This window comes from Gymnoscopelus microlampas (genome assembly GCF_963454915.1).
Source record: "Gymnoscopelus microlampas genome assembly, chromosome: 18".
Lineage (NCBI taxonomy): Eukaryota > Metazoa > Chordata > Actinopteri > Myctophiformes > Myctophidae > Gymnoscopelus > Gymnoscopelus microlampas.
Genome location: NC_139955.1, coordinates 36,490,821 through 36,514,812, shown reverse-complemented (window position 1 = coordinate 36,514,812; position 23,992 = coordinate 36,490,821). Strand labels below are relative to the sequence as shown.

The 23,992-nt window shown below is 40.0% G+C and overlaps 1 protein-coding gene across 4 annotated transcripts; it reads right to left on the bottom strand.

The window, feature by feature from the left end:
• Positions 1-415: 415 nt before the first annotated feature.
• Positions 416-22,593, bottom strand: septin6 (septin 6). 4 transcript variants are annotated; one of them, XR_014599560.1, is made up of 11 exons: positions 22,501-22,593; positions 19,520-19,634; positions 17,022-17,217; positions 14,611-14,797; positions 12,917-13,078; positions 11,360-11,456; positions 9,855-10,023; positions 9,414-9,546; positions 8,777-8,967; positions 7,805-7,861; positions 3,011-5,107 (listed from the first exon to the last, which is right to left on the bottom strand). XR_014599560.1 is itself a non-coding variant. In XM_084041590.1 (10 exons), exons 1-10 carry the CDS (start codon positions 22,528-22,530, stop codon positions 2,420-2,422), a joined length of 1,305 nt encoding a protein of 434 aa, XP_083897716.1. In that variant the 5' UTR covers positions 22,531-22,593; the 3' UTR covers positions 416-2,419. The 4 variants fall into 4 exon arrangements, 3 of the variants coding, with proteins under 3 accessions (XP_083897716.1, XP_083897717.1, XP_083897718.1); XM_084041590.1 differs by lacking the exons at positions 3,011-5,107; positions 7,805-7,861 and adding an exon at positions 416-2,444; XM_084041591.1 differs by lacking the exons at positions 3,011-5,107; positions 7,805-7,861 and adding an exon at positions 416-1,686.
• Positions 22,594-23,992: the final 1,399 nt, after the last annotated feature.

Genomic DNA, 23,992 nt, shown 5'->3' with positions numbered 1-23,992 from the left:
GGCTTCATGGGGTGTGTAATTGATAAACAAATAAGTAATTCTTTGGGTGATCTACTCCTTTAATACATGCTGTCAAATGGTTTTTCATTGCATAATGATGCCCCTACAGATATTACATTATTTGTATAGCTGCACCTTTCATACACAGGACCTTTCAAAATGACAAAAAGCTGGACACAAAGGTCATGACTAGGCCTACATGACATACAGTACACATGGTTAAGCTGTGTGATTTCTTGTCGGTTCACTCTCTGGATTCAAGTCTGACTCTGAATTAAGAGGCACACTATTAACCATCTATCAAACCAGTGAATGGTACGTAGTACATACACTTTGAGGTTTCTAAGCCTATAAAACGTGGATATGTAAAGAAAATATTTGGGCTTAAATGCTGGGCATGAAAGACAGACAGGCATTTGGTTCACAATTTTATTGAAAATGTACATCAACGGAATCCAACTACAGTCAGATACTGTAATACTGTAATTTGTGCCGTGGAAGGGTATATGACTACAAGAAGTGATGGCAGATGCTAGAAAATGTATGCCAATTTCTGACATCAAAATGTTACTTTACACTGAAAGAAGTTCACGTTCAAAGATCATATTTCATAAACAACAAATCTCCACTTCAATACACAAAATATATCATTATAAATTATATAAATGCAGGAGTATTCTTCAGTATTTATCTGGGATTTGGACCAACTCCATCTTATAGTAATATTTGGGAAAGAAAAGGATACTGATATAGCACAGAGCAAATATACATTTTGTGAAATCCACTGGACAAACTAAACAGCAATGAATATGAAATAAAACAGCAAATTGAGATAAGGGCAAAAACAACAAGGAGAGGGGTCAAGATCAAGTAATAAAGTAAATAGAATATGCATGCAAAATACAGAATAGGCTGGTGATTGTTAAAGCACAATGTGTAAAAGGGCACTGGATGTGACCTACATGGTATTCAAGCAGGGGCAAAGTAATTAGTCAAAATAGTGCTCAACATAAATATTGCTTTGGCTTTTGACTGAGATAGAAACCTTTATTTTTTAACCTGCTTTGGTTATATGGTGTTTTTTATTGATCAAGAATGCTATCCAATTAACATAACTTCCAACTAAAATAAATGGCTTCCAATAAAAATAAACCCTATCCAATTCTACATTATTGAGTGAGTCAATCACTTTCCTTAGCAGGCCTTGATAGATTGAGAAGTGTCATACATATGCGTGGCATAAGCTACCACCTCAGAAGCGACACAACAAAAAACAAACATATTGCAGGTCATTGCAGTTCTGTGTGGGGGAAAAAATCCAATAAATGTTTTAGCTGAACTGTCAGACATGGAATTGCATAAAATATGCATTATTGATGACTTGTTCATTGTCATGAATTGTCAATCACACAAGAGCAGTCTCTTTGTGTTTAGTAAGACATAATAGCAAATTCAGTTGGTGATGGGTTCAACCTCGCCTTGATACACCTGAATAAGTTGGTCAAAAACCTCTATGGTCAAAAATACCATGTGAGCCTACATAAGACCATATACAACAAAGCAGAAGGAAGGAAGATTATTTAAAAAAGGTTGATGCAATGAGAAAGACAGGAAGAGGAATTGGGTGCTTAGTTGTGGCTGAAGCTGCAATCCCCTCTTCAGGTGGCCAAAACAGATTAAAAGAAGCTATAGAGAGACAAAGACAGGAAAAAACAAAAAAAAGAAACGCAAGTTAGAGGAGATATCCAAGCAGGGGCGCATATAAGAACTTCGGAATGCAGAAGGCGAAGATCTTGAAATGCAAGGAATATCAGCAAGCAAACATACATTTGACATTCACATAAGAGTTTACAGCTGAAACAGTAGGTAAGTCTTATGGTGATAGGATCGTATAGATTCTGCAAATGGCACTGCTTAATTTGATCTATGCAGTTTAATACATTCTTTATGTTGAGAGCACTTTGCCATTATCTCACACTAGTGGTCAACACTTAATCTTTTCAAGTGTTATCTAAGCTAAATGAGCAAAATATACAAACGAAACACTATGAAGAGATTGAAAATGACTATTTAACATCTGACCTGTGTGTGTGTGTGTGTGTGTATATATATATATTATCTTACAAAAACCAAGTGTTATTTGTCATTTGGATAACCACATCAAAAACACTACAGTAATACAAATAGGCATAGGCAAAAGCAATAAGCAAGAATTAAGTTGCACAAGGAGCATGTGAAGTTAGAACAGCTGTGAAAAGCAGAATATAAACAAAAGGAAAATATTTTATAGGACATATTACGCAGAGAAGATAATGGTTAAGAAACCCAGAGGCATGGGGTCCACAAAGCCTCAGGTCACAATTGGGATTCTTAATACTCGCAAAGGCTGGTCCCTTAGCAAAGCTTGAGGGTTGAGGACCTACTCAGTGCAGAGCCAGGGATTACTGCAAAAAAAGTGAATATAAATACACACAGTGAGCAAAGGAGATTAAGAGAAAGCAATGCCAGTCCTATTGATGTGCATATCCACCCAGGCACATCCTACAACTCCGTGATCCTAGAAGAATGAAACACAATTAATAACCTGTGGTGGATTTCTTTTATGGTGGCCTGTGTGACAAAATGTAACCCAAGGATGACCCATGGCTAGATCATATCTAACTTCACAAAATTAAGATGAACAGATGGTCTCTGACTCAAATGCCACTCTTGTCTATCCACCTAATACCCATTGTTGCCACATACTATAGAATGAGCATGCATGGTTTGGTTATACTGTGGGGATGATGGGATGTTTTATAAAACATTGAGATTTCTTGGAAGCCATGTTGTCATCAAGAACTCTGGACATGAGGGAAAAGATACTTGTTAAAACATAACTAAACAGCCCCAACTTTGGCATGCTTTCTAAAACTAGAAAAATAAAACACAACCACAAGCAAAACAAGTTGTAGGTCATTCATATTAAAATAATGATAATACACAATGATTAATGGCCACAATTGCAACATTTCGTGAAAAATTGGCCTTTATTTTCTTTGATAAAATATTTTCTGTAATACTGATACAAACGCTGTATGTATATCCCTGTAGGATTTTGATTAACCGTATAGCGAAAAACAGTGCCTTCATATACGTATAATATAAAAAGAAAGTTACAATTGCACTGACCTTTATATACCGTGTATATATACACGTATATATACAGTATATATATATATATATATATTTCTTTCCTTCACATTTGTGTAAACAGTGCAAATGTGAAGAGTAATATAAGTACTATATGCACATGACATGAATGAAGTATGGAGGAGGTGGAAAGAGATTAGGCTAACATCTACTCATGCATAAGGCTAAAATGAAACAATATCTGCCAAGGCCCATTTTTCGTGACGAATCCCAATAAAGCAAAGACTCACATATTGCTAATGTTAAAATGTGATGACGAACAATTTAAGATAGCAAATTAATTACATACTTATTTTGAATATTCTACTGTGAATTCTTTAGGACCAAGACAACAAAGGATGTTTGGATAGAATCATTTGTATTTGGAGCAACTGGAGTTGCAGATTGAGTTAACTAAAATAGTAGCATGTTCTATATTTCTTAAAAATATAGTTATATTTCCATTTGGACATCACAGGATATTTTTGAGAAAGATAATTGATCTGAGAAGAAAGGTCCTACACTTCATAAAGTAAAATGTTCTATTCTATTTTCTTTGCCTTTCATTGGGTTAATGCAACACATCATACTGAATTGTGACAACAATACAATATTTTATTTCTCTTGCTCCAGAAAGCTGGTTTGGATTGTGTTTGCTGGAGCACCCAGTCAATATGAAGGCACAGTTACCGTGGGCCTCTGCGGTGCCCATTCACAGCTTTATTTTCAGTGATTTGCCATTTCTGTGCAGAGTCAGACAAATCAATAGTTAAGTATATCACAATTTGGTCTTTCACTTTTTAGCTGTGACCACACAGCTAGTATAAGGCACTGTCGGTTCGTTGGTACAAAATTGTTAAGCGCAAACAGAGCTGGTCACACCTCATCGCAGATTGCGTGCTTATTAATCTGGTGAAGCAACCACACACCACTTTACAAATATTCATAAACTTTACATTCTATTCTAGTACTCATTCTTAAAAGGGAATATCTGCCACTGCTAATCTGTGCTAATTAAGTTTATCAGAGCATCCATAGCGTTTTTGTTTTTTTTCCTGCAGTGAGAGGTCATTAAATCTTTCACTCAATGTGCACAGTGGTTATCCTGGATTGTCCTTGAAGTCTGACTATTTGTATTGTAATCAGCAAACGCCCACCGGCTGATGATTGTTTCACCTTAGCCACCACACGCTTCTGTCCATTACAACATTAAAGCCTGAAACATACTCCATGCATGCAAGTATGCAAACGCAAAATGACAATGCCTGGCCCGGCGGCCCAGTGAACATACTCGACGTGCGCTCTTTTGCACCAGTGGAGGTAATAAACCCACACGGTTACATTTGAAACTATTGCCTGCTATATATGATAAAAGATAGAGCAGAAGAGAACACAAATCCATGAAGACAGACAGCTTCATTCTGTTCTTGCCCGCTATAGAAAGCCTCTCTGCAACACACATGATGCTTGCGTCACATTCAGATTTTTCAGGTGACACACACCAGAATGCAACGACACGTGAAATCCATCTCGCATTATAGCTTGAAGCGTCCACGGTTGCATATATGCGTGGGGTATATTTCAGGCTCCAGTCATGTAGTAGGTTAATGTTAAAGCACACTTAGTCATGCAAAGGACAACTCAACATAAATCACGAGAACAGAAAGGTACTTTTCATATATAAAAAAAAACGAAACATCTGAATAATAGCTTGCACAAAATGATATAAAAGACAAGCATCATTCAGCAAAAAAAAAAAGGAATGCGGTTGAAAAAAAAGGCTTCCATTCAAATGGCAGCAGGGTTCTTCCACTGAGCAGAGGTACATGTGTGGGGTTGGAATGGGGTAAGGGGATGAGGGCACTGCAAGGTTGATGGGGTGAACACTCATTCACAGCAGGCTGAGGGAGCACTTTTTCTACACAGGAATCCTCAACTGGAAATGAGAGAGAAGGGGCTGTTATTGCTTTCTAGCAGGTAAAAAAAAACATTGCTACACATACCGTTTCACACCAGTGACATCACATTTTGATTAGTAACTAGGAACTACACGGCATGTTGAGGTCAACTCAAGGTTTTACCCCTGAAAGCAGTTATGAGGGTGCAGCGGTGAGGTTATAGTAATAATTTGTAACTAAAATAGATGCATTGTGATAAAGTACTTTTCAGCATCATTATACTGACAAAAGGTAGCTTAAATCACAACTCCAATATAATCTGTCATAATCATTTCTTACAAGTGGTGGAAAATAACTAAGTATATTTACTTAAGTACAATTGTGAGATACTTTTTACTTGAGTATTTCCATTATACTTCTACTCCGCAACATCCCAGAGGGAAATATTTTACTTTACAACAATTGTTTTAAATGTTTTGTTGCTAGTTACATTGCAGATTTAGATTATTAAAACTTACATTGAGCACGTGGTCAGTCCTATTTCATACTTTGGCTATTCAAATATAGCAGATCTATAAGCTCACAAACCATTGCGACATTGTGACTCGTTGTGAGCTTGAACATCTGCTACTTTTGAAAAAGTTTGTGACACATTTAAAAACAAAACAAACAACAACAAAAATGTGAAATCGCCATTCATAAGAAATACTTTTACTTTGGTACTGTAAGTATATTTTGATGTCAATACTTAAGTAAAATTTTGAATACATGCCTTTTACTTTAAAATATATATTTAAATACTTCTTCCACCACTGTTTTTTTCCCCTTTACTATCCTGACTGAGCCTCTACTAACATCAGTGACACAGCAGACGGTTCAACCTTTCATCACTGTGAGCAATGCTGAGCTGGCTGAGGAGTTTACAGACTGCAAGGCAGATGTCTTCCGTCTAGTCCTTCCCCCCTCCCCCCTCCTCTTACCCTCCCCAGCGGTTGAGTGTCAACAAATAACATATCTCTCTGTGGATTTGGCTTTTCTATCCACACAAGAGGGGGGTGTCATATGTCTGCGAGACCAACAAAACATGTCGTCCCAATAAACAAGGCTCGGCCCTGAGGCTACTCGCTGCGTTGGCATGACCCTGTAGTGTAGTCCCTTCCGCTCAGGCCTGAATTGGCTCTTTGTGTGACAGCAGGGTTGGGTAAAGGGAAGGACTTGGGTTGGATCACAATAGCAGATTGTTGTGGATTCAGAGGGCAGATGGGGCAGTAAATCAAAATGAGGGAGTGTTAGGGTGGGGGGCTAATAAACTGTCTGATTTAGAGGCTGGCACAGAGACAGTAAAAACCAGTGCCAACCCAATGATGATCTGTTCAGCTGCTGCAACAGATGTCACCAATGAGTGATATGTGTAGGGATGCAACTCAAATACCTGAATTATTGCAATTGCACCAAATTGTGTCCATTTCTAAATGCATTTTAGAATAACTGCCCTCTTGCCATCTTAAGTCTCTCTGGTGATATCCAATTGATATTTTTGAGTGTTAACAACAGTTTCTGGCGACCAGAGGATAGCTGGGTTTAACATTAGCCTTAACAAATGTCTCAGCACGCATGCAACAAGTGGGTGGAGGAGTTAATTGGAAAACATTATGGATGCAATATAGGTGACACATGCACTTCACACAGTATACATACACAAAATGCAAAGCCTCTTGGGAGCTGAAGAAAACGTCAAATGTGGATTAAATGAGAATTGATTAACTTTTTTTGTTCTTCTTTCATTTGTCTTTTACGGATTTCAAAATTAAAAAAATGGAAGACCATATCCACTTAAAAAGGGGAACGTCACTTTAAAACACTTCCGGGGTCATTTTCACATCTACTGTGGCTTTTGTGCACACGCCAGACAGATTTTAAGCTGCCTGATTCAATAGAGATTCAAGCCCATTCAACGTCAAACTCCACTCATTTTAAAAACTCCATGAATCTCTTGAGAGATCTAATCCTTCTAATTAATGGGAATACCTTAATTTTTGGATTAGTTATTTCATTATTTCATTATGCTACTGTTGTACTTGTGAAAGTAGTGTGCGTTCGGTGTGGCTGATAAGCCGTCTGTCATTCCCACACACTCTTTGGGGATGACTGATTTACTGACGTACAGTCACACCCAGCATGGATTCCAATTAGTCTGGATTCAGGAAAGGTGAGACAGCTTAAATCAACCATCACCCACACCAAACTCTATTTTTACAAGTACAATAAGCACATACAAATAACTATTAAAATATGGGCATATCGGTCTGATTATGGTTTCTGGACAACCGGATCTCCAACCACCTATCCGCCCAACCCGACAACGGGCACCGCACTCCCTCAAATACTCGATGATGCACATGCCGAGTTTGACATCTCGAGATACGTGAACTACCGACGTATATATAGACGGACAGAAATGTTGTACATTTATAGTAGGATTGTATCAACCCCTACTCTACCTACAGATTGGTCAAAATAATGTTTTGTTCATTTAAAATGGATTGCGGCTTCAAGGGGTTCACTCCATTCACTGTTTTGATCAGCGACCAATAGACAAAGTGGGAGAGGTGAGAAAGAGCCCAACGTAGCACAACTGCCCAGTTAAAAGTGGAATATGCAGACGGCAAAGACAAGTGGCTGTGAAGGAAATTAGTCAAAGGGGAAAAATTAAAAGAAAAAATAATGCAAAGAACCTTCTCAGTGCAAATGTCTTCTTCCTTTCTAACAGGCAGTGGAGGGGGTCACCTCAGCTTTAATACACAATCATGACTGATTAACAACATGATAGGGCCAACAATGACAAAAATATATGTGTTAACCATAACAGAGCAGTGAGAGCACATGCTCTGAGCAAAATACATTAGCCCCTTTTATGACCAAAAAGTTCAAGTTCCAACTCTGATCCTACACAGTTCTCAAGTGGATATCAGATCAATTTTCAGCACTCTTGCCACTCTCTGTCCCCTTTGTTCATATACAGCTAAAGAATTCTTCAAGTCAGATAGACAGCCACTCAGCCAGTACACACTGCTGGTTTCAACTTCAGCATTATATACTTTATAATCGTTTTCATAAGATGAGGTTGGAACTGTAATCTTCCACAATTAAGTAAAAAACTGTTAAGACTGTTAGACCATTAGTCTGAAAGAATCTAGTTAGATCACTCGTCCAGCCCAGGCCTTCTTCTAGGACTTATTTCCACACAAATTGTAGTCAGTTCGGTGTGGGTAGACAGAAACCACTAAGTACGCGATGACATTAACAGGACAGACCAAAATTGTTCTCCCTCTGGCAAAAGCACAATGTGCATAAGTTAAATGGAAAGCTTAATTAATATGTGCGTCTGCCAAGTGGCTACACATTCTAAGTGCCAAACAGACTCGATGATTACCATATGGTCCAAACGTAAACAAACGCATAAACAACTTCACACATAGGGGCCATGATATTCATTACACTGGCATGTACCCTGCTATGGCCAAGTAAGACAAAGAATACTGTTCCGCAAACTTAAACAGTGGCATAGTGTGTTTTACTGTTCCACTTAAGCTCATAGTATCCAGACTGTACCGATCTCTCCATACAGTTGGCGATGGGTGCCTGCACCTGCTGAGGTGTGAGGACAAAAGCTCAGGTAGTGGCAGGGGAGGAACAAGCATACTTACTTTTTCCTCTCTTTCTCTCTCTTGAGCGTGGTGGAGCCGCCGGCCTGCTGGGCTTGGTTCTGCAGAAGCTCTGCGGCAGTCTTTTTCTGTTTGAACATGTTGAGCTCATCGTCCAGGGATTTCTTCTTGTCCTCCAACTTCTTCTTCTCGTCCGAATGGAGTTTCTTCAGACGGTCGAATTTCTCGTGCAGCTGCATGTGGGGGCGGTAGAGGAAAGCAGGGAAACGCATGAGCAGCGAAAAGGCTGGAGCAAGAAAAACAAATCAATTTAAGTAGATCTTGGGATCCACATGGGAACAGTGTGGCTCCAATGTGGATCTTGCACTTGATGTGGCCGGGCTTGTGTCGTCAGTCGTCTATGACAATAATCTATGACTCCAAATATGGTTTCAGCCCGATCAGAGCGCCATTGACTTCCATTAAAGCAATGAAGTTCAATATTGAAATATAATGAATGAAGGTACTTCTGTGGCCAACTGTCAGTGTGCACAAGAAATACGGCGCTGATCGGTCCAGTGGTTTACGAGATTAGCTCTGGACACACAGACAGACGGTTAATAGACGGCTAGACTCCTGCAGAGCCACGCCGCAAAAAAAACATTCAAAGGCAAGCTTCACATCAATGTCAAGCACACACCTCTTTCTCTGCCTCCTTGAGCTCGGCCTCCTTCTCTTTGACCCTCTGCACGAACATCTGCCTCATCTCCTCTTCCTTCTTCTGTAGCTCACCCATGAACTCGTTCCTCTTGGACTCGTACGTCTCCTGCAGACTGGGCGGCGCACAGGCCAAGAGCGAGTGTAAAGAATACTGTCAAGGTTTGAAAACCCTGTTGCAGAGCCAATTCACAGACGTGCTTGGAGCTGGGACATGATATCAATATCGTGATATGAGACCATATTGTCGGTCGGTCTTAAAGGCCAGATTAAATCCTCTGAAATGAACAATCAATGTTAGAGTGTTTGGACATTATATCCATATTATTGTTGTTTTTCAAACATTCATTTTAAGTAAATAGCTTTTGAAAGAACCAAAATACATAAATCCCCCAAATATCGTCACATTATCGATATACCCTACCTGAAGGGCTTGCTGTCCGGGTCTGTATCTTTGAAACCCATCTCTTCCAGTTTGCAGCGGCGGTACAGCTCGTAGTGACGCGCGTGCGTCGCCTCCCGGAGGTCTTCCATGTTAACCCTGATGAGCATCTCTCTAAGCTTGACAAAGTCACAGTGGCTCTCATTCTCCACTGTTGGGGACACAACATGACCATCCACACGTCATTTTTCTATGGCTGTACAAGAAAATAAAAGCAACCGAGTATCCCAATATAATTTTTCATAATACTGTATGGATTATCCAGCCACTCGCATCGATGCGTATCCAGGGCTTAACAAAAACCCTATACTTAAGTTGATCTGGTTCCCCCAGGGCTCAATACTAGGTCTGCTCCCTTTTTTTCCTGAAAATAGCCGATTGTCACACTAGGGTTCATGTGGTTGAAGTTCTCTGGCACTATGCCACGGACAGTTTTCGCTAATTGTCTGTCCCTCACGCATTATTGTTCACATTCTCCACAGGGATGGTTCCCCAAAGGAATAGCTCTGGGGATGGCTCCATTCATACATTTCTAATACATTCTATAGCGTATTGCAGTGTATCATTATAGTAATAATAATATCTTGCGGTCAAACTCTCAGAGACCGGGGCACCCGATAGCCGAGTGTTTAGGGCGCATACCTAATGCCTGATTCCCAGGCCGGCCAGACCATTTGCTGCATGTCGTCGCGCTCATTATCAATAAAGACTCAGAGAAAGCACTTACAAATTATTTTAAACACAACAATAGATAGAATGATCGCAAAATAAATAATCAATAGTTGCAGCCGTAATGAGTGCAGAGAATGGTGGCATAACGGAGCTACAACACACATTGTGTTCAAGGTAATGATCTGGACACGTTCAAATCAAGATAAAATGTTGTCATGCCTTATCGAGTGTCATTCTAGATCAAACTGAGCACCACACTGCCTATGCAACAATCCGCACGCACGCACGCACGCACACACACACACACACACACACACACACACACACACACACACACACACACACACACACACACACACACACACACACACACACACACACACACACACACACACACACACACACACACACACACACACAGCCTCAGGGTAGTATTATTGTATTTAAGCTCTACATGCTGGGAAAGCCTCGTGCTTCTACACAGCACACCAGCCCCTGCATACACAAACACACAGAAGATATAATATAAACAAGGAAACATCCGACATGAGAGAGGTATCTTATAGCCCAATTCTAGATCCTTGACCTTTCCCAGTACACTCCCATGACCTATTAACGTATTATTGTGATGACTGATGTAGACATAATATTTCTCTACATAAAAGGTTGATTCCTGCTATGCATTGATTTCATAAACACATAAACAGCAGTTATCCCCTGCAGCCTGTTGCAGCTGTTGGAGGGAGCTATGCAGGAGGTCCATACAGGGAGGGATCTCCCACTCATTTCCTGTGTGCGACGTGACCCAGGCTTACCCTGCACTGTCCCCCAGGGGTACTGCCGTGCCTTCACCATCTTGTTCCCAATCTTTACCTCCTCCGTGCTCCCCACCACGGCAAAAGGCAAATGGCCCTGTGAAGCAGAGAAAAAGGAGTGCTATCAGTGTGCTGCCTGTCTGCCACACCTGAGTCCTACATGTAATAAACACCTGAATTGTGATAATGCATACTGAACAGGGGTGTTTGAATTAATACCTGGGTAATTGATTGCGTTTACAGGATTAGGAACTGTTCACACTGAGATTTGCAATGCGACAAAATGACGTACGAGACTGCATCGTGTTGCTTTTTGATGGAACAAAAAAATGTAATGGTTATTTTAACCCATTACTGGAGGACCTTACAATGCAATCCAGCAAAAGTTGAACTAGTCTCACTCTCAACCAGGAAGAACCTTCAGGGATAGCTTATAGTGCTCCTTTAACCACTTAAACCCTGTATATTTTTGTAGTACATCATATAGCGAAAATAGCCAATTGTTAGCCTATTTTTGCAGCCTTTAACCACTTAAACCCTATATATCTTTGTAGTACATAAAGCAAAAATAGCCAATTGTTCTCCTATTTTTGCAGATTGTTCGCCTTTTATGCCATGCCCATAATAGGGACGTTTAGTTTCAAGTGAATATGCTTACATACCACTTAGGAGGGCAGCAAAGTGTGACAGGGAATTCGATTATGCGACATGAGGTACTGAACAATAAGTCATTCTGACAGCGACGGACTAGCAATTTGTAAAAACTAGAGAAAGTTGTCGTGAGTGATATGACCCCAAAGATGGGTCTGTGACCTGACCTCCCATAATTGTGTGGCCGTGGTAGGACTGCAGGGCAACAGCAAACAGACTAAAGGAGTCAGCAAAGGAACAGCAGTTTCCTCGCTACAATGTCTCATGGAGGGTTAGCTGAGCCCTAGCTCACAGTGAGCAAAGGCCATTTCCCACACTCTGGGCTTCCGGCAGCGTGAGCTGACTTGAGTGTTTAGCGTGACTTCCTGACAGTGGGAGCAGACACAGATGGTGCTTGTTCTGTGTCCAAATCACATGTACTATATTTCCATTTTCGGTTTACGCACATGAAAGTTGTGGCAAGTGACACTGCTGTATTCTCTTAAGAAGTTGGGATTCAATCAAATCTGCATTGCAATGTTTTCATTCATATATTATTATATCATATATTATATTGCACTATTAGTAATTATATATTATAATACATATATTAAAAACATTCATTTTTATCTGACCCTAGAAATGGTACTCGTGTTCTTACAAAGGATGAATACAAAGCCTAGTGTTCAAAGCCTCCCTCAAAACCCACCTTTTCAGACTTGCTTTTTTGTCTTAGCTTAATGTTTTTAGCCTTTTAACTTTTTCTCTCCTAAAAAAGTTGTTTATTTTGTTTTGTAAAGCGACTTTGGGTACTAAGAAAAGCGCTATATAAGTCTGATGTAGTATTATTATTATTCTTATTATTCTTATAAGCCTTAAATCCTAAAAAACAAACAATGAAACCAGTTAAGAAGTTCCCAGCCTTACGTTCATAGTGGAGTTCAACTCTGCCACTGACTCGTCATCAATGGGAAACTGGTAGATCTGGACACCGTTGCTAACAAGCTCACTTGTAATCTTGATCTTGAACTTGGTCAACTCGCTCTTGGAGATGGCATCTGACTTCGCAATTATTGGAATAATGTTGACCTGTCAGGGGAGGGAGACAAAAAGAAACAGTGTTGATTATAATGCTTTCAGATATGCAGCAACCGTCTGCTGCTATTTTTATTCACCCTGTCTGTGAAGTCTATAAATATATATTTTTTTTAATGCACAGAACAGAAGACTACAAAACCAAAATAGCTCCGGTATTTTTGGAAAGAAAAAAAAGAAATATAAAACTAATCTTTTCCAACCATGTTAAGCGTACAAATAATAATCATAAACCATAAACAAATGACATCTGCTCAGTGTTTAACAATCTCAAACTGGCGTTGGCCCTTGTCTGTCACATTTAGTCATCCAGGAGGCAGTAATATGTCAGCCTCTCCTCTGCTATTGTGTCATTCCATCACATCTGAGTTAAGTGTGTGTAAATTCCTAAGCAGACCTTAGCCTCTCTAGAGAGAATATTAATAGATTCTGGGACGTTGCAGTCTCATCTCCCTAAAAAACATACTTCTACTTCCATATTTTTTTTTTCTTCTGGGCTCCACAGTATGCTGAGATGTGGTTTTAAAAGGAGGAGAGTATTTGAAAGCTGGAAATATTAGAAATCAATGCCTCCTCCAACTCTAACTTACTTACACTCAAGTGCCCTTTCATCATACGCCATCTCATCGGCCTTGAACACAAAGATAAAAATAGCACACATGGCAGTGAACCTCCATCTCATGCTCTCGTGTCTCCTGAGAGTTCTCCAAACATAGCGTTAATTGTAACAGTTCGATAATTGTTCAAAGCATTTCCGGTAACCGTGTTTTGCGTGAGTCAAAGTAAATGAGAAAGTGAGAGGAAACAAAAACGAGTCAGATTCAGAGCATTTTTTGTTTGACTAGCCACTACTAGACTAAAGCATGGATGAGTGCATATGTGTGTGGGTGGGAGGTATAGGATGGTGTACTCTAACAGCCACCCACCATTTGCTCAACAAAAGAGAAAGACTTTCCCTCCCACACATAAGTGATGGTTTGAGTGTACCCTTAGCGCCCACTCCATCCCACTCCATGCCCTGCAGCCCTCTCTGGCTCTCTCCCCATAGGCTCCTCCTAGCTATTAGCGAGGGATGCTAGTACCGGACAGACAGATGCTAGGGGTTGTGTGACTGTGTACACAGGGGAGATTCTACTCCGGATCACAGTGTGGCGAGAGCTCGACGGTGGGTGCATCTGCTCTGGCAAACATTGAGGGGGTTCGTTGTTCCAAAGCCAGTAAGGTCTGCAGAGGCTTTTAGGGGGCGGAACCTCGGGGAAACGAGGCCGCGGTCACCAAGACGACTGCATTTCACAGCTGACCTACACCGACACATTAACGAGGCTGGAAGCAATTTGTATGCTAGCGGTCGGCACGTGGGGGAGTTTATGACCCGCGACCGGAGCAGTTGTGGAAATGCCTCCAGCGACACATGATCACTAAATGGATTTATATCGACGCTGTGGTGCGTCTATCCATGTTCAGCAGTAGTTTACGACTAATCTTCAAGCCTACGGTTGCAAAAAGAAGCCCCGCAGTTAGCTCACCTTGCTATCCAGTTTCTTCATGGTAACCAGGTCCAGAGATTTGAGGGAGTGTCCGGTGGGAGCAATGAAATACAGGCAGGCGTGGATGCGCGTGTCATGGTAACTGTGTAGCGTGCGCTTGATTTTCAACTCCTCCTGCAGATAGGCTTCAAACTGGGCATCAATGAACTCCACAATGGATTTGTAGCTGTAAAGGAGGGAGGATTGAAACAAGTTATAAAGAGGACAGAGTTGTTTTACACAACACATTTACATATGCACAACATATTTTTGTGATTCACCATTTCACTCCTCTGTTTTGTTGTCTTAAGCAGTTTTGTTCTTTTCACAGATTACACTATTCTGTAAAGTTGACATTATCTGCTTGGTGAGGGTCTAAACTACAATGTTCTTTAAACCAAAGGGAACTGGAGTGGGGGACGGCATATTCCAGCTAGATTAAGTGAGGGTCCATATAAGGAATCGACTGAACCCTAAAAACTGAAGAGATTCTGCTGGCAGACCATGAGTGAAGGATCAGTGAGCGCACACATCATAGACCAGATGATGCTTCAAAGGAATACTGCCGTTGCCAAAGATATACCCCCCCCACCACCTACCCTGTGTGTGCTCATACACGTGTGTACACACACACACACACACACACACACACACACACACACACACACACACACACACACACACACACACACACACACACACACACACACACACACACACACACACACACACACACACACACACACACACACACACACACACACACACACACACACACACAGCTTGACGCTGTTCACATGACATAGGCAAAATACTGTTTGTCCACAATCCCCCTTTATGAGCCACAAACAATCTGATCCTAATATAAAGTGTGCTCTTGGGCGTGCTGACCTACAAGAGTCTTTCTGTAACTAGCACAACCTTTCCCTCGGGCCATACTGAGCAGCCTGCCACTGGGGTTTTTAGAGAGCCAGGTCTCACATGATAACACCCCTCGCTCTGATCTCCACTGACCAGAAGAGCTAATAATCAAGCTCAGAGGACAATATTAGTGGTAAAGATGTCCACTGAGGTCCTTCCAATACATGGGTATATGCTAAGTAGGTTGACTAGATTCCTCCTTTTACACTAGGAGAACTACAGTTAAAATGTGGAGGTTTTAGAAAGGAAATCTGAGCCACTAACATGCCAAACATTTATGAGATAGCTTTTGTACTGATTACATTTTATTTAGCGAATTCAAAGTCCTTAAGCCAAGCAGTTGCCTCTTGGTCTGCTGTATGGAGGGTCACTAATAAAATATTGATTAAATAATATACAGTGAGTCTTACAAATTTCATAAGACTATTTATATATTATAATATATACAACATTACTGTTTGGCCATGACCACACCACAATCACACTGCAAAAACATACAATAAAATAAGGAATCTTCCAATATTGACTGCCGGGTATGGTTATTTTTTTGTTTTTTGTTTTCCCATAATGTAATATTAAAGAGGAGAACCTTTGATTGTATCGCTACTTGGGCATGACATAAGTCCAAATATTATTGATCATATTCATCTGCTGCTTCTGTGCTCTGTGATTGAGCAACGGGTGATTCTATTCACTCATTGCAAACTGGTCTTAAAATCACACTTTATACCACATGAACAAAAAGAAACAAAGCCACAACTTTCTGTGAAAAATAAAAAGTAAATAGAAAATGTTATTACAAAAATAAAAAGAAACAAAGCAGATTCCCTGATTCAATTTAAAATAATAGACCTCAATACCTGCAAATCAGACATATAATACATTCACTAACATATTAAATCAAAAGGATGCATTCAATTTTCATGTCATATCAAATACATAAACATTTACCAATTATTTTGATTTTTAACACCTCACCAAAGTCACCTCAAGGATCTATAAGTTTGGACTTCCTCGTCGTTTGAGTCACTGACATGACATCGACCTTAATTCAGCAATTAAAAATGAGTAAGAAGGTAAACCCTGCTGTGCATGTGTAAGTATTCTGCAACATAATTGCAGGTTTATCTTCAAAACCTTTTGAACACCACTGCGCCTTTACAAACTGTCTTGAGTTTTTACCCATGACCTGGGTTGGAGTGTTAATAGAAAATGTTATACTGTGTGGAGATGGCCCTGGTACTGGAAAGCCCCTCTTAGCTCTGCAGAGGGAAACTGCTCAGTGATACCCAGTGTAATCTCTGTGTCTCCAGGGTTAAATCTGATAGTCCTCTATTCATTCTGTCTGACAGAATATATAGTACATGATGACTGAGAGATTGCACAGAGATAATACTGATCAGATGCTCGATATTAAGCTGCTCTATAATACGCCCCTGAGGCACTTATATTCACTATTCCATAATTACTACCATTATGAGCTTTCTCACCTGTCCTCTTTGTTGATTTGATCTCCAAAGCCCACAGTGTTGACGACAGTGAGCTTGAGGCGCACATTGCTCTCCTGGAGTTCGTACGTGTTGGACTTGAGTTGAACTCCAGGTTGGTTGTGTTGGGTGGGCTCGCCCTCAAACTTGGTGTTGAACAAGGTGTCCATGAGAGTGGACTTCCCAAGACCTGTCTCCCCTGGGAAAGACAAACAACACACAGTCACCTACAGTGTCATCTGAACGGCTTCGTACACAGAAGCAGTGCTTTTCCAGTATACAGTATGCATGGCATGCAAGCTATTAAAATCACATACCCCACCATGATAGAGTCAAAATAGAATGTGTAAATGTAAGCACGAGATTACAATAAAACAAAAAAGAAAAGGCGCTCAATTCAACAGTAATAGAAGTATGTAGCCGAATATGACAAATACATAACATCTAAAGTACTAAATATTATACTAGTTCATACTGCTCCAAGCGCAAGTAGGCCTGCACAAAGCCTTTAAAAAAAATGAATCAGCGATTGAAATTGTTAACATATTTAATCAGCATATATACAATTCTACAATGCTACTACATTCAAATTGTTCTGTGACCCATAGAGAGACTGACAAAGACATACTGCTGCTGACCAGGACAACAGATAGGTCATTCTGTGTTTACAGTTTGATTCTGCTAAGCTCCAGTCATAGAGATGGAAGCAGGCCACTGACTCATGGATGCACTGATGTACTCTGACATTGTTTCACAGCTGGAGGCTGTCAGCTGACGCACTGATGTACTCTGACATTGTTTCACAGCTGGAGGCTGTCAGCTGACGCACTCAGCTCCCCTGCTTTCCCTGTAGGAAAACTTATTTTCGGTCATCAGAGCTAATTCTACACTGGCCTTCTTGCCGTGTTCCAATTCAAGGAAACTAGGGCCAGATCTTTCCCTTCTACTTCCTTTTGTAAACCTCAGGTCACTGTGGAGACGTTTTTCACCATCACAGCAACTTGGCAGTACTACAGTGTCTTCTTGAAAAGAGTAAGACCTCTGGGTAACGTTTTGGTCAGAGTGGTAGCACAGTCTGCTGTACAAGTAGAGAATTGAATTAAATTATCCAAATCCAGCTGTGAAAATCTGATGGAGAAATAGGAACTATTATACAGCCTAAAGGAATGACTCATCTTTGTTTGCTGCCTTTGGACATGTAGTTTCTGTTTATAATATGAAAATAAATCCCTACACTAGAGATCACATTTCAGGTATTTGAATGATGCTTTTACTACTGTACAACTGCTTGCATTTTGAACCACGTACACAAACTTTAGAAAGAAAAGCGATTAGGCTCCTATACCGACTCCTTTGATAAAGTTATGAATGGGTGCTTTAGACTTCTATACCCAGTTCTTTGGTAAAGTTATGAATAAAGCACAACACAGTGATGTGCCACAATAACTTGAAACAACAGCAACATTATTATACTATAATAACTATATAACTGCTTCTTTCGATCAAGGAAGGTGAACAAATGAATCATACAGTGGGTAATGAGATAGACTTTGATTTTTTTTTAAATGACAACACAAAAACAAATGAATAGAGGTAAATAAATAAATATTAACAGAGTGTTCAGTGTGCCAATGTCAACCACTTGTAATTGTACATTTCTTGTTTGTTTCAGGAACTTATGAGAAACAATTTGCACCAAAATATGCATGTAAGCACAAGACGCTCATGCTACTGTGTGTGCAGTGCATGTGCATGAGGCAGGCATCTGTTGCATGTCTTCCACCGAGAATGTGAAGGAGGACAACTGAAGCAGCCATGATGTATGACAGATATCCACGCCCCCCAGACAAGCCGTAGAGTAGAAGAACATTTGTGCAGCTTGGTTGCAGTGACGCATTGTAATTGCTCTTGGGATGTTTCCAATGGAATTGGGAGGAAACTGAGTGGAACAATTTAGGCTTACTCTAAAAAGGGCAATTGTTTCATTGTGGTCAGTTAAGTAGTACTTATTACAAAACCTCACAATATTTGATTACTTTATGACCACAGTTTACAAAATTATACAGTCACTGTCCAACGCTAATACATTAATCTTACCATAACTTATTTGTGAATAAATGAAAGAAGTCTCACATTCACAACAGCGGATGTGCCATTTTTTGCTCGTACAAAATGCAATTTAATGCTGAACACACAGTACAATCCTCAAGTGTTCATTTAACTCTGACAGTGTAAAATGGACCAATGATATGTACGTAGGTCTATAAGCATATCACTACAACTACCTCTATAATGTTACACAGCAGCCCATACCATAGCACTGCATATCTGGAATTGCTTTATTCATGGTAACCATGGTTTACCAGTCAGAAATAATTTAAGTCAAACACAGATAGAATTGCTGTCAGCTAACGGACAACCCTGACATACACGGTGGTGAATGAGTCCTGTTTTGCCTTTAGGAAAAGAGGAGAAATGTTTTTTTTGTGCGACACACTCACCAACACAGAGGATATTGAAGCAGAAACCATGGTTGACAGACTTGTTGACCAGCTGGTCAGGCATGCTGTCAAAGCCAACATGACCGGCTAACGGGACGGCGCGAGCCCCTTCTCCCTGCAGACAAATATGAAATATCAGCAAAACATGCAATGCGATCAATGATTATTTATGCTATTCAGAGTTTGGGTTTCTTTCTAAGCATGTTTGATCGTATGTTGTTTCGACAGATAATAGATAATTACCTGGTATCCTAGTTACTTTGAAGCACTGAATTGTTTTCTCTGCACTCTACTTTAATACGTATAATTAGAATTTAGGCATTTAGCAGATGTTCTTATCCAGTGCGACTTACAATTGCGAGATCAGACTAAGTAGAGTAAGCATTAACCCTAGTCAACAAATGACAGGGTAAATAGTCACATATTAAGTAGAGCGCAAAGAGAACAATGTAGTGCCTCAAATAAACTAGGACACCAGGTAAACATCATTCAAAACTAGCATCTGTCTAAACAACATGTCTTCTAAATAACATTCTTTAACATTTGTGTTCGAGAAAATAAAATCAAATTAACAAAACAACATATCTGCATACATAGTAAACGACCAACTATCGAAAAAGACTGACCATTTACCCTGTAATTTGTTGATGCCATTTACTTATATCTCTGAATAAGTCTGCTAAATGGCTAAATTAAATGGATACATTTGTTAGGTTATGTACTGCCTTTCATACCTGATAACATGTAAAGGCCTGTGTCCAACATACATGAACTTGGCAAATGTTTGGCTTAGTGAATATTGAACCTAAGGAGTCATTTCATATTACAGTGTTAAAAGCATTTTGATTGTATAATTCTCAAAGATTCTCAGGTGCTCGTTGATTCACTTCCTGTTTCCTGTGCTGACTATTTTCAAAGTCGAGACAGTTGGAAACCACAATGTACAGGAAGGTAACATTGCTCACTTGAAGGAGTGACGTTGAAAAAAAAACTGCAAGAATGAGAGTATTTTGATTGTCCCAGATTGTCAAGAGGTGTGTGTGTGTGTGTGTGTGTGTGTGTGTGTGTGTGTGTGTGTGTGTGTGTGTGTGTGTGTGTGTGTGTGTGTGTGTGTGTGTGTGTGTGTGTGTGTGTGTGTGTTGCTTCTTTTACCCTTGGTCTCTTACTTTTGGTTGCTTGCTTGCAGCTCTGAATAAGACTGTTAGCTAAATGTCTAATATAGCCCTACGTGTAAGTGAATGTGTGTGTCTGTTCCTAGCATTGGCCATATATTTAGGGAAATTGTACATTACAGTATATCAGTTGATTGGGGACAAAACTGGTGTCCCCAATTAGATTTTACTGCAATCTCATAAGGTTTGAGATTGCAGATTGAAAATCATGTCCCCAAAAGTAAGTAAGTGTGTGTGTGCGTGTGTGTGTGGTGACCATATCCATTCTCTTGCTTCCTACATACACGCAGTGAAGTACAGGAAAGCATGGAATTTAGATTACATAGCATAGCCATAGTTCTCAAACCGACTGGACCTCTCCAACCCAACCATTATGTGGCTTAATATAACACAACTCACAGCTTTTTCCAGGCATGATTTCGAGGCAGCATGAGAAAGATTTTGAGTTTGCAGATTAAATAACTTAGATAGCTGATAGTAAACACTTTTTTATTTGGATGCTTAAACCTGGGTTTAAAACAGCTGAAGGAGTCCTTGAAATACAGAGGGTAATTTGACTGAACAAATATCGGCATGCAGCATTCCAAAAACCATTCCCTCTTTTAAAAGACATACAGACAAGTGGCAAGTGACTTTCATTCACTCAGCTGAGCCACAAACTATATCAGTGGTTCTCAACCTTTTCAGGCCGCGACCCCCAAAAAGAATCATATTTGAAGTGAACAGGGAACACCCCACCCTGACAAGCACTTGGAATTGTAGGGGTTTAGGCATTACATTTAGTTTGACTTGGTTCCACAGATACATGTTGTGAAAATAGACGATCTACAAGCTCGATTGGCTACTTTTACAATAATAGCCTCTTTCTTTTATTATTTGACAATTTGGCCAATGTATGACCAGTTTTATAGTATGTTTTTTTTATTAAATGTTTTTATTAGGGGAAATTATAAGTACATAGTTACAGAAGTACAGTATAGATGGTTGATTCCTTTTGATGCAGTAATTATCTTTTTTCTTTCTTTGAAGGTCTTAAAAATTGTCACTTCACTGTCATCTGGGGACCCCCCAAAAATCATGTGGGTCCCCACCCACAGGTTGAGAACCACTGAACTATATCAACTGGCAGCAACTACATGTCCTCACACTATTCTTAGGACTCCTCTCCTATTGTACATGTCTTTTGTTTTTCCCAGAGTTAACGTTAGATTGAGGCAAATCGTGCATTGCAAATTGCAGGCCCATCCCTAATAACGTGCCAGTGCCAACATAAAATACCGTTAACCAGCCAGAAAGCATTAAAGCTCTGATGTTTAATGCACATCATCAGACAACGCCCGACATGAAACAATATATTGATCACGACAGTGAGTGAACTCAACTGTTGGGACATTGAAACGCTCAATGCATGGTATTAACATTGCATTATTCTGACGAGACACACGGCAACGTTAGACCATCAGGTCCATACATAGGATACGTGGTACCGTTTCAGTTTGTGGCCTAAAAAAAAATCATTACACAAATTTTAAGTAAGAAACAGACACTTAACAAATGAAGTGAATGGCTCATATATATATAGCGGTATAACGGTCGCCTCATACATTCTCTGCACAGCTTCTTCAACCATTTTACGTTTGACTCAATGGAGCGATGATCAGAATTGCCGTGGATTCAAGAAACGCGATTGTAAATATGTAATAATAATCTTTTATAAACATATTTAGACGGACACAGCTCACCGCACGGCTCCGTGCGTTTAATGCGGTTAAAAAGTATCCTTTTATTAAATAAATCCAGGTTACTCACCGCTTGCCTGGCTATCTCTGTGGACGCCATGGTTCCTAAAAGCTTTCACTAGGCAGGCAGGCAGCAGCCCCAGGAAGCTGCACAGGATACTATGCAGTGTTGCCATCTTTTGCGACAGAAATAAGCAGCCAGGTCTATGAAAACAAGCCCAAAAGAAGCGACTAGGCTACAGCTATTTGAAAAAAGCCGATCTACAAGACGTGTTGTGAGCTTGTAGATGTGCTATTTTCAAAAATAATCTTGAGGAAAATTTGAAAAATGTGTAACATCTCAACACAAATCTTGTACGGGGGTCCCTGGCATAACATGTTTTCAGATGGGGGTCCGGCCCGCAGACAAATACATATTAATTTGGGGGTTAGGTCCTCAACATGAAAATGTTTGAGAACCACTGGTTTAAACAACATTAGAAAACAAGCCCAAATAAGCAACTACACTTTAGATTTAGAAACAAGACCAAATAAGCAACTACACTTTAGAAACAAGTCCCAAAAAACGCAACGACCAATGTTTACAAGCAACTTTACAGAACAAGAAGCCCAAAGTCGCTTATAATAAGCGGACATGGCAACATTGATACTACGTTTGTTAGACTCAGTCGTACGACGGTGTGGCGCGCCAAAAGTAGCCGACCTACAAGCTCACAACGGGTCGCATCGCGACGCGTTGTGAGCTTGTAGGTCGGCTAGTTTCGGCGCGCCACGCCGTTGTACGACGAATTGGGTTTACAGAATGGCTTCTGGAGGGGAATGTACCATGTTGTCACAACCTCTACTACTCTAATCATTTTTACAGAATACAATAAATAATACGTTAAATAATATGTTTGTATTGTATTGAGAAGTTCATTTAATGTGAGCGTCGGTAAAAGTTAATGGGGAAAAACATGTTGTAAAAAACATTTAAACCCATCATTTCAAAGGTCCGATGGGTCCTCTTAATTAGGTAGAAGGAGGGAGCATTATATTGTGGATAGATATTGTTATGCATTTCCGATATCAGCAGCAGTTAAAGCTTAAAGATTACACGTTTCTGGACCATTTGGGTTAGGCGGGCCCCCGGACTGGGTCGAGTCGGTCGACTACACACGACTACAGTATTCACAGTTGGATAAATTACACCCAAATCAACTAATAGGCTACATGATGTCACTGACTCATGATGATGATGACCCCCAAGAGGGTGATGGCAGTTCAGACGTTTAAACACCATTTGGGAATTGTGCAGTGGTGGGGGAAAAGTACAACATTTCTTAACTTAGTAAAAGTATCAATACTGCAATGTATAAACTCTGTTACAAGTAGAAGTCCTGTATTCAAAATATATCAAAATACACTTAAAGTACTCATTGTGCAGAATGTCCCATTTAACAAGTTCAAAATGTATGAACAAATATTTTGAAAATAGCCTATCTACAAGCTTGAGCTTGTAGATCTGCTATTTTCAAATGGCCAAAACCTATGGGGCTGAAATGGTTAATGTGTGTTTTGTA

What these genes read in the sequence shown, in the direction of transcription:
- septin6 (XM_084041590.1), bottom strand. Translation starts at nt 22,530, where the DNA reads ATGGCGTCCACAGAGATAGCCAGGCAAGCG. An exon ending in CAGAGATAGCCAGGCAAGCG is followed by an intron (nt 19,635 to 22,500) that starts GTGAGTAACCTG and finishes ATTTGTCTGCAG; the next exon opens with GGAGAAGGGGCTCGCGCCGT. An exon ending in AGTTGAACTCCACTATGAAC is followed by an intron (nt 11,457 to 12,916) that starts GTAAGGCTGGGA and finishes TCTGCTTCACAG; the next exon opens with GGCCATTTGCCTTTTGCCGT.